The sequence below is a fragment of the Struthio camelus genome, chromosome 14 (genome assembly GCF_040807025.1).
Source record: "Struthio camelus isolate bStrCam1 chromosome 14, bStrCam1.hap1, whole genome shotgun sequence".
NCBI lineage: Eukaryota > Metazoa > Chordata > Aves > Struthioniformes > Struthionidae > Struthio > Struthio camelus.
In genome coordinates, this window is record NC_090955.1 from 441,085 (window position 1) to 458,388 (window position 17,304).

Sequence of the window (17,304 nt, forward strand, 5' to 3'; positions counted from 1 at the left end):
GGCAGTGATAAAGTGAAGAATACTGCATCAGCAGTAAAGAATTTTTGAAGTTGGTATGTGAAAGATGTGCTTTGCAATTAACTTTTGGGGGGGGAAATAATATAGATATTTAAACCATTATTTTAAACAAAGACAATTTCAGAAACAGACTGTTTCCTAAATAATCGGGCCCATAGAAACTGTATCTAGAGGTTTTAATCAACTTCAAGTAAATTCTAGCCAAGCCCATTGTGCTTCAGACTCCAGTAACGCTGGGTACTTCCCCTCAAATATCCTGCACACCCAACCAACCAACCAACCAACCCACCCACCCCCCCACCCCAAACTCCAGATCCTCATAGCTTCTAAAGTTAGACTTCTACCTCGCCAGACTTCTACATCACGAATTGGCCTATATCGATACAGTATAAAACTGCTACAGACAGTACTGTAGTGCTTGGAATCAGCCTAACTTTATGGTTTGTGCAATTATACTCTTAATATAATTTGAGCATATAAGGTATTTCAGCATTTCTGAGCTAGTCGTTGAATATAAGATTTCGCACTGATCCAAGCCTGCTTTAAAAACGATCACTGACATAAGCAGAGCACAAAATAAACATGTTATTTTATTTCATCTCTTACAAAGCTTCCATACAGAGTAGTGCATGCAATTTTAACAAATGTCGATGCTAGTTATTTAGCTGTCGATGCTAGTTATTTAGCTTTATAGTTAAGATGTCTTCATTTTATTGTGCCTTGTAAGCTCCACAGCAGTCCAAACACCAGCATAAGGTTTTCCCTTTGGAGATTTATGACTTCAATGTTAGCTGTCTAGTCTATCACTTTTAACACTGACAAAGATCATGAGGTATGCTAGTCTCTTCTCTTATCTGCTTGTGAAAATTATTACACACACAGTAAGGATAATTAGTGTATTAGACTGTAAAATACAAACAAGACAGGATATTTGCAACAAGGGAAAAAAAAAACCACACTTCTTAGTGTAAAAGCTGAAGCCACTGAACATTCATTTAATGTTGAGACCAAAAGAAGTTCTGGGATATAATGCAGGGAATAATCTTGACTAGCAAACAAGTCCGTCTTAAACAATTATTTTATAGCATTTCTTTTAAAAGAAAAAATGGCAGGGATTAAGTTTAGCTATGTTAACACATATTCCTGCCACCTTTGTAAATCTGGTGCCACAGTTCACTTGAGTTTTATCTGTTTACAAATCAGAGTCCTCTGTTCTTCATTTCACTTAGTGCAAAATAACACTCGAGGGCTCAGTGATCTCTAATAAGATATCTCAGTATAAAAACCTTAGGAATCTGCCTTTAATCAAGACAGCCAGTTCTGCATACCTTACAACTTCAGACTTGAGCTACTAGTATGAAGAAGGTCAGTTGTCCTTAAGTGTCTGCTCTAAGTTATTTCCACCAGTTATTAGTGTCACTAAGTGAGGATATTAATTTTTATGGAAGTTCTGGAAGTCCCTACCTTCCCTTATTAACAACGAAATAAAACTACAGTTCCTACTCTTTAGGTGTATTTGTGTCTAAAATACTATCCAATGCTTGGGCTGTAGCTATGCTATTCGTGTACTATCAGAGGCATAGTTAAAAGCAACGTCCCATTCCATAAGAGTTCGCACTCCTGAGTAAGCTTACTGGTTTTAGTGCTATGTAGTGTGATCTGCCCGATTTTCCTCTATTTCAGCTTTAAATAAGTACACGCTTTAAGGCTAACACCTCCCCACCACCCTTTCAAACACTGATAACTGATGACAGGGCTCTGACTTTCAAAGACAAAAATCAAAGCAGCTCAGGCTCAGTGTTTTGCAAAGATACAGGCTAGCCTGTCACTGAAGTGATCCTACATTTTACATATGAACCTTCAGATGCCCAGCTCTAAGCCCTTGTGTATCACAGGTGCCGGCCTTCACCCACAGTCATACCCTGGATCACAGAAACATAAGCAAGACTCTTGATTTGGAGCTTCTTATTTAAGACAGACATGCTTATAGTTTCTTCTGAGAGGAATGAAATACAAAACAGAACTACCTTTTGGCACCATCACAGTCACAGACTTTGTCCCCCAGCTTTCACAGAATTCCAGTTTAGTGGCACTTCAGCTTCCCACTGTAAACAAGATTTCTTTTCCTTGAATGCAACGCACAGAGGGTTCCAGTCTCACAGATACGACAAACATGATCATTCTGTCACCTCGAGAATATAAAGGAATGTGCAGGTTCCATAAGATAACTTGGATTGGAAGGTTACCCTTAATATTATGTTTTGAAATGGTGCTAGCCTTATGCTCTTTTCCCTGGAAATGAGTGTTTAAATACTCATTCCCACACAAGCAGGTCTCTGACCCCAGCACAGCTTTCCCAGTTACACTGTAATTTGTGCCCAGAACAGCTGGGAAACCAGAAGCGGTGAAAAGGCAGCCTCCAAAGTTTACTTGGGAATTTTTGTGAACACAAAAAAGTTACTCGCATGAGATCAGTTCTCAAGTTCTTTTTGTAGTCTTTAAGTCCCTTTTAAGTGTTAGCATTGCACAGAATTTATCTGCAGCGTGTATATCCTGCAGCTCAAAGAATCAGTAGCCTTTCAACAGCACTTTCTTATAACACATTAAGGCAATTAAATTAGCCTGTAACACTTGCACTGTCATTATCAGAGGATACCTGAGGCACAGGAATTTTAGAAAAGTTTTGGTCTCCTGTCAGTTGAAGCTCCTTTTGAAAGGCCAATACCACAACTCCTACAATAATTCTATGACAGAAAGGAAGAGGAAAGATGACAAGACAACCCTGCAACGATTTCCAAATTGTGCTTCCCTATTAGCACTTAACCATTTTGACCAAAATAAGCACATGATAAGACCAGTCAGCATAAAAAAAGGCTGTAACAAGTTACTTTAAAATTTTTTACTCAAAGTGTTTGAGACCAGCAGCATGCCAGCATTCCTCAATGCTCATTCTCCAAGACCAAGTAGTGGAAATGCCTAAATGAAAGTGCGTAAAACTCAAGATTCTCACAATTCCCTCAAGATTCTCACAATTCCCTCAAGATTCTCACAATTCCCTCTCATAACCTATATTCCTATTTATAATTATCTGCTCCACCTTCACATATTTAATAGTGGACTTAAAACAACCACTATATGGCCCTGTTGCTGCTTCAGCAGTTCAATTTCTCCTTCTGCTTTGCTAATGTGCGCTTCAATTCCTTCAAGTTCTCTGTCAATACCTCCACCTCATCCATTCGTCCACTATGTTTGGCATCAAATATATAAGCTTTGATATTATCTATCTGTTGAAGAAGCAGTTCTTCCTCAATAACCTCCTCTCCTGAGAGCTCAGTGACATCGTCCACTTCAAAGGGATTGTTAGAGGATCCTTCTTCAAATGGATTCCCAGAATTCCAACTGTCCCCAGGCTTTTGAAATGGATTTCCATCCTCTTCAAAGGGATTTGAAGTACTGACGGCTGCTCCATTAGTTTGTTCATCCTCCTCCTCATTTTCAAATGGATTATGTTCTTTTTTGTCACTCTGCAAAGCTGCATTAGAAAAAGAAGCCATTTGAGAAGTGCCTTTGGCAAATGGGTTAGCAAGGTCTTCCTCCAACTGAGGAGTATCTGCATCATCTTCAAAGGGGTTTAGAGATGCTGTCCGATTTTGGTCTTGGTCTTGGACTGGGAGCATCAAGTGCTCTTTAGCTGGCAGCTGTTCAACAACAGGAGTTTTAAAACTTGGGTTCCTTTTGATCTGAGTAATATCCAAATCCAATGCATGTGCTATCAAGTTCTGATTCTCTTTTTCAGCTTCAGGCTGATGCTGCTCGACTTCTCTGAAGTCTAAGGAGCGTGTCCGCGAGTGCTGAGACATGACTTTGTGGTGTTCTCTTTCCCACTCTCTTTCACGGAGAACCTGAAGTTCCTCCCTCTGCATCTCCTCCTCTTCTGCCTGTTTTTTAGAAAGCTCAATAGCTTTCTGAGTTTGCTGTTGATCATATTCATCCTGAAGCTGTCTCAGGTTCTCTTGCAACATACGGACTTCATCTATCCTATTAGCTGCCTTTGCTTGCCTAATAAAGGATGTGATATTGTCAATCTGCTGAAGAAGGGGGTCTGCTATCTCACTCTCTCGAGGTATGCTAGATGTGGGCAACCAGCCTTCAAATTTCCTTACTTTTCCTTTTTTCAGATGAGTTGCATCACCATTAACTGCAGCTGCAGATCTGGAGATCAAATCTTTCTGCTTTTCCTCTTGTTTTCTGTGTGTTTCAAGAGCCACCTAAGACACACATTTAGAAGAACACCATAAGCTCGAAAAAAAATCCATTTTTATAGCTACAAAAAGTTAAGTCTACCTTAGACATTGCTGGCCCCCACTGAAAGGGATCGGTAGCATTTTTGATTACTTTGTGCATTTATGCTTTCCCCGCTCTGTAGAAACAACCCTACAGTCACAAGAGAATTACTTTAACTGAATTCCTCCCAAATACCTGTTAACTTCAGAAATACATCTATCTCCCTGGGTATGTACCTTAAGAGTACACTTCCAGGCCAACATGAAAAAGTATGCCTTACAACGCAAATATACTCAAAGGGAAGTGAGTATCACACTGCAGAAAATGCCTGCTTTCCATAATATTACTTAGATGCTTCTCTTCAGTTCATCTGTGAAGATACTAATCAAAATCCCATCACATATGCCTATACAAACTTCAGGCCAAGCAGAAGCAGTGATAAGTACTGTATATAGAGCAAAAATTGACTAATGCAACTGTGCTGAGAGCAGTCTCAGATTGATTTGGATAGTAACCTAATCACATCTGACTATAGCAGACACTTCTGTAATGGAGCATCACGCAATATTAATCTAATGATATTAATGACCTTTATGGAATGCAATATATCACCGAGTCTTAGAGAATAAACACACATCTTGCCTCAAGGAACTCCACCAAAAAATTTTGCAGGACTCCTATCTCTCAGCTTCTGCCTCAAGATAAAGCTGGTTTATTGTACAATTAATGATATCCTCCCTCCTAACTGAAAAACAAACAAGAAACCCACACTCTCTGAAGAGGCATCCTCATTCTAGACACGTGCTCTCTTATGCCCTAACGAAGTCTCCAAACTCTACTTGTGCAAACGGGCTCCACAACACAAACTTCAAACCCACAAACTAACGTAATGGTGTACGTAGTTACATCTTTGTAGGAGGCCCCCATACAAGACGTAATAGATGGTAACTTACCATATGCAATCTTCTCTTCTTCAACTCTTCATACTGGTCTTTGGTTGGCAGGGACATCAGACCAAGAAGTTTTTCCTAACAAAAAATTAAGTATTTATAGTGTTGCTTACAGGCATTCAGCCAATCTTCAAGTACTCAAAAAACAGAAAAACCACTGAGAGACAATACCACAAGCAAACAAAACTTCAGTCCCTGCTGCAAGTCTAATGCTATACCCAAGCACAGCTTTGCTGCCATAACTATAACGCTAGCTAGGTTAAGACCTCAGCAAGAGGCCCAAAGCCAAGATGAGAAGCATGCTTTCTCTTTCATCCCCAAACTTGATACTGCTCTGACTACATTATCTTTATTTGAACTAGCTCATTTAAAGCTACCTTAAGTCCTTAGAGGACCTGCAGAAAACGTGTAGAGCTAAACCTCCTGTCAAAGTAGTTTCAAACCATGGCAATGCCTAGCAAAGAAGAGAACACTATAACATTCACATTCAGTGCATAACATATGCTCCATTTACCTGAACAAAAAGTGTTGCTGAATATCTTATCATTCTTTGAAGCTGCAGGGTTTTAGGATGGGGTTGGGGCTCCTCACGCAAGCCTAGACTCAAAATCTTCTTACTGAATCAAAACAAACATACAAGCTCATCATTTCAAGAACAAGTGCCAGGGAAAATTCAACAGAAAGGGAATGGGGGAGGAAGGGAAGGAGGGAGGGAGACTACTTCAAATGAATATTTTCTGTTGCCCTTTTAGGTAAATCATTCTGGCTATCACAAGTTATAATGCTTTTTTAGAACTGTGCTTCTATTTGCTTCCTCTGCGTTTAGTTATTTTCACTGCAGAGAAATGCCTGATTTTTAAGGCTGGAAAAAAAGTAGAAAACGATGGCACGTAGGAACAGTATCTCCCTTTCAACATTCTCTTTACAATTGAGCAGACAAGTTATTTATCCGCATGAGCAAGTTAGCGGATGCTACAAAAACATGGGGGCCCCACAGCTGAGAATAAGAGAAACTACAGAAGAGTCGTAAGAGAAAGAGATACAGCCCAAGCTCTGCAGAAAGACGAATTTTTCCAAATTTGTTATGATACATAACGTGAGAAAGCGAGCAAGAAATCTTCCCTTACCTTAAAGCATCTATCAACTCATACACTTTTTGAATCTCCACCCTCAAGTCATTAGCATGTTCAAGATTGTAGGTCATCTCCCCAGCACTAAAAAACAAACACAACTTTGTCATGTATTCAACTAACAATACACACTGAAGTTATCCCAAGACGACTAAAATACCACAAATATAAGAATAGCTAACCCTTTACAATGATTATTTTATTTAAAGCTCATTGTGTTAAAAAACGCTTTCTTTCTGACAGAAGTGGAAAATAACAATCAACTTGTGAACACTAACATTTCATAGAAGATGGAAAGATTTTATGATTTCACTATTTATAGTTTTAAGTTACAGTCTTGTAACACAGTCTTGTAATACAGTCTTGTATTTCAATACAAGAATCCCACCTCGTCAATAATCTAAAATATCACAACTTTACAATTGCACCTATTTTGTGTTTGTTTTTTTGTTTGTTTGTTTGTTTTGTTTTCCCCTCCCAGGAGGGCAGGTGGGAAGAAAAACTGTCTGGCTGAATTAAATACGTAAATATAGTATTATTTAGTAAAATAGCGCTCTCTACTTCTTTTTGTCAGAAAACAAAAGCCTACAACCAGCCCTACAACCCTCACATTTCTCTCATTCTAGAAGTGTAAAACATTACTGTTATCAGTTATCTCCACCTTTGTTACATGTTTGTGAGAATAAAACATTGCTAATTCAAGCCCCCAAATCATGTACCAAACTTCAGCATAATCAATAATTCATCACAGGGATGACACTTGCAAACTTTAATACTTGCTTTAATAAACTAGGCCATTTATTAGTTTTTGGACAGGTATTTGGGTAGGTAAAAACACAGAATCCAATACCATTTTTCCTTATTATAACCCACACGCTCTTGTAGCCTTATCACACTGCTTCCTTACTCCTCCTCCCATTTTTAGGGAGGAAAAGTGCATCATGTTCATAAACACAATCAGCAAAAGGGCCTTACTTTAGTGATTCTGCCATCCTTATGTATTCAGGAGCTTTCTTATCAACCTTCTCCATGCACAGTCGGAGTTTCTTATTTTAAAAAAAGTATAAAAAAAGACCTTGAATTAAAACACTAATGCAAGAACCTGTTCTCATAAACTTTTCATATGCTTGCTTGTGCACATTCAAAGTTAACAGTGATGAAAGCTGTCTTTGAGTTATCCTCAAAACACAGATGGTATAGTCAGGGACAGAGAAGGAGTCTCCTTACTCTGGCACAGTGAACTTTGAATTCAGAAGCCGTTTTAATGGATGACTTGGCAACTTCTAGTCTTAATTTCAGAGAACCAGCAGAGATTCCCATCAGTACTAACCTGGGTGTTTTGCAGACTCTACTGAAAAGATACCTGGCAACTGTCAGTAAGCGCTTTCAAAGCGCATTTGACCACAAAACTCCAGCCATATGCTCTTGATTTAGATGGCTGAAAAAAGTATTTCGCCACCAGTCTGTGGACAAACAGTACTAACAACATCAAGTCCTCTATTTCCTGCAGTCCGTTAACAAAGTGCACGGCACACCATTGGTTTAACTGTTCTGAACTCTCTCTGCAAATACAGTTCCCAAATTTGAGAGGCATCTCAGAACTATTATCTCCAGATGATGAGAATGAAGACAGATCCTAAAACGAGGATTTAAGTTACAGGGGGATATAAATACTACATGGCAACTGGCTCCATCACTTCATATATATCTCTATGAGATGGCATAAACACCCAATAGACTCCATTCTCACACAAGTGAGTAATAAATGAGCCATAAATTCAGAGGCTGGATATGAGAGGGCAAGCCAGGAGTCAGGTAGTGACAACTGCAGATGTATCCACTGAGGACAAAAGCAGCAAGGAGTTTGATTTACCTCATAGAGTTTCACAATCTCTGGGGTGTATTCTTTCTCATCAATCTGTTGTTCTCTTTTCAGCAGGGTGTCTTTGCAGTGCTGACAACAACGGATCCTATCATCATCTTTCTCATCCAGAACCGAGCTCACACTGCTTATGCTGCTAATGCTGCCACGGCGGGAGCCGTGGACGCTATTAGGTGAGGAGTTTGGGCTAGTATGAGAACCCAAGGCCTCTTTGCTGGCACTGGTGAGTTTGCCTGAAAGTCACAGACAGACAATTTTATAGCGACTGGAGAAGCCAATAGATTTTACAAACACAAATGAATACAAACGAGTTGCACTTCAACAGAAGCTTTACAGCCAGGTAACACGAGAAAAACAAGTCGGAAGAGTCTGCTGAAAGACACGCAGGGAATCTATGACAACCCAAACTACAAATCAGAACTTGGGTCTTTACTCTAAATCCCGCTCCATCCCAGAAGCGGCTGCAGAGCAGACTGCTAAGAACCTCCTACTTTGCTAACACCTAGAAGCAGTTTCATGTTAGAGCTTGCATGGCTATAGAATAAGGCATGGAAGAACAGATAGAGTAACACTTTCCACGTTCAATGACTTTCAATTTCAACTCTCCAAAGAGCCCAATTAACAGCATTTATTTCCACAGAAAAAGCAGTCTCCTCCCAATGCGCTAGAGGAGGAAATTAAAGTTGGTAGGGCTTCTTAAAGGTTTATGGCTGAATCTCCTTAATGCCAGCATTTAGGCAACCATGGAAAAGATGTGATACGTCCGCAACAGTCTTAAACGGGAAGAACCTTGACAGTTACAATTCCAAAAGGTAGCACTTTCATAGTTATGGTAATTAGTAGAATAAGACACTGAAGACTATTTATATTTTGGAATACTACTACTTCTAGTGACTCCTTCTGTGTTATGTAACACTTCTAAAAATCTGAAGAGAGAACAGAGATAAAGAATGGAGAAATCATTCCTCTTATCGTTAACAATGTCTGTTGCGCAGACAAGTGTCTGCATGGAATTAAACAACGCATTAAGGAGGAGTCTTCCACACAAGCAAAATATTTCCATCAGCTTTGTTCTAGTGGCAAAGAGCCAAGATACGGTTAGCATCCCGACTGAGATAAGGAGGAATTAACACCACCCACTGTACTTACTTGCCAAAGGAAGACTGACAAGTTCCATGCATTTCTTGCACATAATAGACCCACAAAGGCGGCAGTGGTGACGTCGGTTTCGAATGCTGAATTTATTGCCGCAGTCTGGGCAGAATGGAACATCCTGGTCACTGACCCAAGGCACAACAGACTTTTCTATAGCTATGATCAGGTGGGGAGAGGGAATACACACAATATAAGATATTCATCAAACGCATTCCTCAGTAGGCAAACAGTTTGAGGTAAGCTCATACCAACCTCTTATTTTAGCTGACTCTGTGTTTGCTCTGTCAAACGATGTAAGCTAAAAGATGATAAACAACACACATTCAAAGAAATTGTACTTCTAGGGGAAAAAAGGCATTTTTAAAAGCTAGGACTCTCAGCCCTGATAACGTCCTGTTCAGTACAATAAAAATAATCTGTGCTTTACACCAGATTCCTGTAACTTCTTTTATTTATTTATAAAGTACAATTCATGTAAGTAGTGCTAAACAACAACTGCCAAATCTGTATACATCAGAGTATTTTGGACACGATTCTTACAGCATCCATCCTTAGTGCATCTGAGCAAAAGTCTAAGTAAAACAGGTATAAGCGGTAGATTAGGAAGAATAAGAAGCTGGAAGAATCATAAGGAAAACGTTACAAAGAAGCTTAAAGTAGAACATAGAGAAAATAATATACAGAGAGATGGTTCTTGAAGCATACGGATGCAGCATCTTCAGCTTCGGAAGAGTGCAAAGAAACAGAAACCATATCCCCAATACAGGGTCAGACAAAGCACAGTACACAAGGGAAAAAAGGGGAAAAAAAATAACGTGTGAAAAAAGATGTCATAGGCTACTGTCCTTTATAAAGTGCATAATTAGATACATGGATACCCCTTATAAAAAAATACAATTTTATACCTAGGAAACATTCAGAAGGCTGGAATGTCAAGAAGCAGCAAGCTTACCTTTTCTAACCTGATTATTAACTTATTGACTTCAACTACATAGTGATCAATCCTGGCTGCTCGGTGTTTCTTGAAATCAGAAAGATGGCTTCTCATAGCACCTGAAGAGAGAGAATGCATGAGACAAAGTTTTCAGAGCCATCCTGAAACCTGGTCTATATGGGCATAAATGCATTTAAATAGTTTTTGAAAGATCGCTTTCACTTCTTTTCACTGTTTGTTTCTCGCATCCAAATGGAATTTTAAAGACACATCAGCATCCTATATTTTCGTGGTGCTGCTCTAAATACAGCATGCAGGCTACAGCGTTATCTCTGAGCTAGCAATAAACAGTGTTTTATTTCTATTACAGAACACAATAACCACTGCGTTAAAGAGAACACCTGCAACAAAAAAAAATTTCCCCCTTTGTGCCTAAGTTACACTTGGCAAGCTGTTATCAGCTAGTGGTATTTTCAAGACTAACTCCCTATGGTTTCTTGACAACAACTGAACAAAGCAGATCCAGTGAACATTCAAGATCTCTACAACAGCAATTTCTCTTTCAGATTTCTGGTCATCCTTCCACCTTTAGGGGCCTAAATCAAAGCCTAGATCATGGTTCGGATTTAAATACATTTGATTACCAAGCAAACAAAAGAATACAGAATTAATTTAAGCAGCGTACAATTCAAAACTAACAACGCCGGGGTAGAGTTTTGATCCTTTTCTGAATAACATAAGCCAGATATTAAAAATCAAAGTTACAGATAAAATACAGAAATAATTGTTCCTCCGTAATGGGACAGGTAGAACATAAAATCAGATGTTTCTCTTTGACGCTAACTGTTTATAAGAATTTAAGGTGATCTCTTTTCCTCATTCTAATGAGATGCACAAAAAACTCCAAAGCCACATTCACAGGAATGGAAGGGCCCCTCTAGGTAACTGAGTTCACACTCTGCTGTCGCACACATCAGAAGGTCCCTTTCACAAACCCACCAAATCCTATCCTAAAAATCCGTAAGGTTTATCTTCCCTGCTTCCGTCAGGAAAGAGTTCTCACTTCTCTAATGCGTAGAAGCCTTCTGCTAATTCACAGCCTAAATTTATTCTTAGCTAATATTTATACTTATGATTGCTGCTGAAAGAGTCCAAGTTAAAAGTACAATCATCTACAGAACTCAGACTCTGGCAGACCCACAGGACTAAGTCCCAGGCTGTCAGCAGCACAGGGAAAACCTTCCCAGGACCCACCAGTAATAGCACTGCCTCCCTTTCCTCCCCTGCAAATAACTGTAACAGTTCAGTAACAGTAAAGCGCAATTTCTAGTAGCGCTATTTGTAATTACAGGATCAGTCAACACACTTTTGAACTTCTGCAAAGTTTAGTCTATATCCAGAGCTGGGTTTTTTGTTGTTTGTTTTTATTAAAGAAAACCTCTTCCTTCCAAGCAAAAAAATGAAAAAGTTCAAGTGAAGGGACAAGCTTTCTGTCAGGCACGTCAACTAACATCGACTTTAAGTATAACCTAAAAGTCAGAGATTTTGTATGGCTATAGTTTAATTATTGATTAGTGGATTATCTGTTTTGTAAAAAGCCAAACGATGGTTGCAGGACACCTCAACAAAGCTAGATCCGGAGGTAAACACGTGTATGCAGCAGGACTCAACAGCTCAGGCACAATGACATGACAAATATAACCATCTTGCTCCAAATGTCAGTTGGGGTCCTGGTGCAGGTTTTTTTTCCCTTGCATTATCTGCAGTTTCCCAGTCACCCTATATAACATAGGTAGGGTGCAAGAAACCACATGCAAGCCATCACTCCATGCTGTAGCATTTGATCTATGAATCAAATGCAATACAGACAACTTCATGCAGCTTCAGCAATACTGTAGCATTTTCCCCAATTAAGATTAAAAGAAAAAATTATCCGCGCTGCATATCGCTTCCTAGTTCTCTTACCGAGTTCTTGGGGCTCCCACATGTACGGATCTACTCCACCATAGCTAAACGACTCATATCGTTCCTGAGACCCAGAATCAGTTCGATCATCTTCTCGTTTCAGCAATTTCTTCTTCGCTCTTTTAGCCTTCTGGACTAGATCTGGAAAAGACAGACCCGCATGTCAAGCACCCGACAGTTAGTCACTGAATATTTGTCATTTGAAGCCAGTATAGAATACTCCTCTGATCTTTGAGCACAAGTCTTTTTCCTTGATGACAAGTTTATTATTAATATTTTTGATTTTTACGCCAATATAACCTAGCCTGTTTGGAACCAGAGCACGGTCCAGAGAACCACAGCCAATATGAAACGGTGTTTGTTGTCTGTTATAAAGTAGCACTAAGCTCCTAATGACAAAGCAGTAGTTTTAGACGCACCATTCTGAGACTTAACTGCAAAACAGTAAGCTGTTGACTAAAGCAGCATTAACTTATGAGACCCACTCCATAACATGCTGGGCCACCATACATATAACAGCTCTTCATTCCGAATGATTTTCTGAGGATTCAAGGATGCTCAGAACCTTCTTTTCTCCATTTTTGTACTAACTGCAAACTATATCTAGATAGTTTCCCAAGTACTATGCGGCCCATTCCGTTACCTCATAGTAACGCTAGTGAGAGGAGGACAGTCTACTGGGCCAAAAGGAGGACTAGGAATTTGAAACTTGAGAGCTTTTATCCCCCTTGCAGCTATGTTCCTCTTTGGAAGCTAGCAGAATTTGAAGGGTGCTAATTTTCTTGCAGAAGACATTCAATTTCTCCTAGAATTAAGTCTTTTATACTTCAAGGTTTCTGACACGGTGCTGGGAACCATGAGTTAGCAAGTCCCTTCAGGTTTCTACTTTCCTTATGTAGTATCCAAAACACTAGAACTTCCACCTCAACTGCACCAGAGCCTCTGTTCGGGAGTTTCAGTCACTACAGCTGTGCCAGCAGCACCCCTTCGTGCAGGCATCATACTTACTAACTGAAGTTTTTCAGCTGCTGAAGTTATGCTTCCTCACAAAACGACACTCACTGAAATGAAACACTCTTGTCAACAAAGCTGTGTCCCCGTCAGGCTGGCAAAGGCTTTGCTAGCATTGTAACATCATCGCAGAAACAGGATTTCTCCTCCCACCTTTCCCCAAAATACTCCCAAGGCAACATGGCAAATGCTAGCTGAACACTGCAGTTTCTTAGGTGAGGTTTACACCATATAAACAGGAAATATAGTAAGTGAGACATACACAAAAAGAATTCGCGATGCCTCATGGTTTTGCCACAGACACAAAAGGTTTTCAAGCAGACTTCATAATGTCTTTCGTAACAAAATCAAACACAAGTACCTCTGTATGACTCACTCAAAGTACTAGAAATGACTAGAAGTCACCTTATAGCTCCACAGTTAGGATACTCTGAATTCGGCACAAAATCACATAACTACTCGTGATATACGGTTTGAACTCTAGTCCCTTGTTTAAGGGAAAAGATAGTTTTGTTGGCCTTCTGTCTGGGAGGGACTTCACTGGGTAGAGCTAGGACAGAAAGTAAGCAAATAAAAACAACATTCTTGATATCAACACACAGATGAAAGACCTGTGCCTGAGAAGGCGCAATACACTACTTTAAAAGAATACTACAGAGAGAACAAAATCAAAATGCAGGTGTTCTGCATTAAATAAAAGAAAGCATTTGGGAAATCTTACCAAGCCTAAGTTGTTGTTGTTTTCTTTCCTCTTAGTGCAATGCAAACCCTATTGCTGTTCTGGTTTAAACACTCCACTGAAGCGCCTGCGATTCAGCTATTACAGCACTGTGCCCATGATGAGAACGTGATGCAGTACTGACCAGTCTGCCTTCACTGTCCAAGAAGAGCACAGTGCTAAAAGCCAAGTAGCAGCCAGACTGATGGAAAGCAACTTTTTATAAAATATATGTTGTACATATATTTTTTAAATAAAACATTCAATCGTACTACTCTTAAGATAGGTTATTAAAAACAGGAACTTCACTTACAAGAGAGACTTTTGAAACAATAGCCACCAATCTCATTAAAAAAGAAGGTAAAAATTAAAAACTGCCAGGGTGCTATCTCTATTATAATAAAGTAACAATGAAAAGATTTTTGCAAGGAAGACAGAAAATACCCACTGCTCTGCACATTTCTCTCTCCATGTAAAAATGACACAGTGTAGACAAAAGAGAAACCAAGGAAGCAGTATTTTAGTTGAAAAAGAATCCAAAGGGATTTTCCAGACACCAGTGAAAGTTGGTGATCTGGAGCGCAACTCTGGGATACTCTCAGCATCTATCTACTGCCCTCCCTCAGCCAGCACCTCCAGCCATGTTCTTGTCTATGTTTATCTACCACCAACCGTCCTTAACTTTACACTTCGCCTCACTGTCAGAAATAGGGGATTAATGAGTTGGTACCTGGCAAGACCGGAGATTACCTATGTTCTGTGAAATCCCAAGTGTTAGCTGAAGAATTTATCTGGGTTACAGCATGAATTTGAGAGTGCTCAGGTTAAAAAATAAATAAACAAAGCCAATAACATGTACACAGTACACGCAATCAGATACCTGCAGAGTCAGGCCTTCTAAGTGACTACTTTCAGTATGTAAATTCTAAAACACCACTAAAAGTAGCGAGTGAAGAATAACGTATTAACTACGCCTTAGCGTAAGTCCTTTCACGGGGAAACGGAGCCCTGCCCCCGCCGTAACTCACTTCCATTAGTATTTCAGTACTACTAGCCATCCTGAGGGTCTGCAGCACCAGCAGCTTCGGCTGCAGGGAATTTTACCAGACAAAAAGGAAAGCGCCAAACGCGCCGCCAGGCCTCACTTCTGAGCTGCCCTCGGACATCCCCGTCCTCGCCGGAGTGCTCCTCCTCGTAGTGCGACTGCAGCTGGTAGAAGGACTGAAGGTCCTTGAGGCAGAGCGGGCACAGGAACCCTTCTCTCACGTCGCCCGGGTCGCCGAAAGGCGGCGGGCAGCTGGAGGCCATGGCGAGGGCCGTCCGCGGGGCACGGCTCACCGCCGAGCTGCGGCCGCGGCCGGGGCCGGGCAGCGCGGCGCGGGCATCGCCCCGCCTGCAGGGAACCGGCAGCGGCGCAAGGCTGGAGCCCCCCGGTCCTCCAGCGGCGCCGCCGGGGCCGAGCGGCCAGGGCCAGGGCCAGGGCCGGCGGGGCCTGCAGCGCGGCGCCTCTCGGCGGGGCGGCGGCGGCGGCGCGCAGGCGCAGTCGGCAGCTCGCGCGGGGCGGGGCGGCGGCGCGCAGGCGCAGTCGGCAGCTCGCGCGGGGCGGGGCGGCGGCGCGCAGGCGCAGTCGGCAGCTCGCGCGGGGCGGGGCGGCGGCGCGCAGGCGCAGTCGGCAGCTCGCGCGGGGCGGGGCGGCGGCGCGCAGGCGCAGTCGGCAGCTCGCGCGGGGCGGGGCGGGGCGGGGCTTCGCGCGGTCGCGGGCCGCTGGCGGCTCCCCCTCGCCTACGGCGCACCGGGGCGCTGGCAGCACGGGCGCGCTGAGCCCCCGGCCGGCTGTGGCCTGGCTCGGCTCGGCTCGGCTCGCAGCCGCCGGGTGCGCGTCTCTGCCTTCGGCGGCGGGGCAGCCCCCGGCCGGCCGCGCCCCAGCCCGCCGGGGATCCCGGCGGCGAGCACCGAGCTACCAATGGGCAGGGGCGGGCGGGCTCGTGCGGACGGCAGGGGGCGGGGCCGGGCAAGGCGCGCTCTGCCAAGCGCAGAGCTGTCGATGGAGGCGGCGCGGCGCGGCGCGGCGCGGGGCAGCCGTGGGGCCGGCTGGGGCTGGGGCTGGGGCTGGGGCTGGGGCTGGGGCTGGCGGCCCCCCTGCGCCGCAGGCTGCCTGGAGGTCCCCGCCGGGAGCGGCGGCGGGAGGCCCGGCTGGGAGCGGGGCCCGGCCCGGCGCCGGCGCGGCGTTTCCCGGAGCGCAGGCCCGGGCCGGGCGGCAGAGGGACTGCTGATCCCGCCGGGAGGAGCGAGCGGCCCGGTGGCGGGAGGGCCCGGTGGGGGGAGGGCCCGGTGGGTGGGTGGACGGCCCGGTGGAGGGAGGGCCCGGAGGGTGGACGGCCCGGTGGAGGGAGGGCCGGGTGGGTGGAGGACCCGGTGGGTGGAGGCCCGGTGGGTGGGTGGAGGGCCCGGTGGGTGGACGGCCCGGTGGGGGGACGGCCGGGTGGAGGGAGGGCCCGGTGGGGGGAGGGCCGGGTGGGTGGACGGCCCGGTTCCTTTTCCTAGCCCGCCGCGCCCTTCGAGAGAAGCTGTTGCAGGCCGCGGGCGGCCGTGCCGGATTGCGCGCTGCTCGCAGGGGCCGGGACTCCCAGGACAGCCTGCTTCGGCCCCATGCCGCCCGACAGACGGCTGTGGGACGCAAGGACGAAAGCTTGTTCGTATCCCCTTTCGATGCTCGTTACTGCTCGCTCGGGCGGTGCTCTGTGCTGTCCCCCCTTCCCCAGCGCGCAGAGGAAAGAAGGGTGCAATCGTACAACTGCTTCATCTGTCAAGATTACAGGCTTTTGAAGGCAGAGACTTTCCTATATCTCAGGCAGCGCTCCTTACGCTTAAGTCCCATCCGTTCAAGGTGGAGCATCGTTGCTAACGTCCCACAGTCTCATGCCTGAAGTTCGGGCATCTCCGTTCTCAGCAGGGATCCTGGGGAATTTTCCAAGGCACAAATTGCTCCTAGGTACCCAACCCCCAAGGTCTTCAAATCTTAGCTAAAGGATATTTATTGAACGGTCCCACCTGAGATATGTGGTTTATCCACAAACTGTTTTGTGAGCTGTCCTAAATTCTGCTCTCATTCCTGCAATCTCATCTTTATAGGCTGACTATTATGTGACCATCTTCAGCACCTTTCACGTCACCAGTGAATTTGACCTGTTTTGCTTGTATAGTTCCATAATCCATCAAAAGCATAATGAGAAATTAAAGTCTTGAAACTGAACTAA

The 17,304-nt window shown here is 43.6% G+C and overlaps 1 protein-coding gene and 1 long non-coding RNA gene across 10 annotated transcripts; one reads left to right on the top strand and one right to left on the bottom strand.

Annotated features, from left to right (window-relative positions):
- Nucleotides 1–588: 588 nt before the first annotated feature.
- On the bottom strand, nucleotides 589–15,454 carry RBSN (rabenosyn, RAB effector). 4 transcript variants are annotated; one of them, XM_009681141.2, is made up of 11 exons: nucleotides 15,193–15,454; nucleotides 12,319–12,459; nucleotides 10,372–10,472; nucleotides 9,672–9,717; nucleotides 9,414–9,575; nucleotides 8,256–8,497; nucleotides 7,358–7,428; nucleotides 6,380–6,466; nucleotides 5,767–5,869; nucleotides 5,256–5,330; nucleotides 589–4,286 (listed from the first exon to the last, which is right to left on the bottom strand). In XM_009681141.2, the coding sequence occupies exons 1-11, from the start codon at nucleotides 15,353–15,355 to the stop codon at nucleotides 3,171–3,173; spliced, it is 2,307 nt and encodes a 768-aa protein (XP_009679436.2). In that variant the 5' UTR covers nucleotides 15,356–15,454; the 3' UTR covers nucleotides 589–3,170. The 4 variants fall into 4 exon arrangements, with proteins under 4 accessions (XP_009679436.2, XP_009679438.2, XP_009679437.2 ...); XM_009681143.2 differs by having other exon boundaries at nucleotides 15,152–15,258; XM_009681142.2 differs by lacking the exon at nucleotides 15,193–15,454 and adding an exon at nucleotides 15,076–15,192.
- Nucleotides 15,455–15,787: 333 nt separating this feature from the next.
- Nucleotides 15,788–17,304, top strand: LOC104148125 (uncharacterized). Of its 6 annotated transcripts, none has more exons than XR_011134492.1 (3): nucleotides 15,788–15,920; nucleotides 16,592–17,039; nucleotides 17,180–17,304. It is a non-coding gene; the product is annotated as an uncharacterized lncRNA (long non-coding RNA). The 6 variants fall into 6 exon arrangements; XR_011134491.1 differs by lacking the exon at nucleotides 15,788–15,920 and adding an exon at nucleotides 16,209–16,346; XR_011134490.1 differs by lacking the exon at nucleotides 15,788–15,920 and adding an exon at nucleotides 16,224–16,362.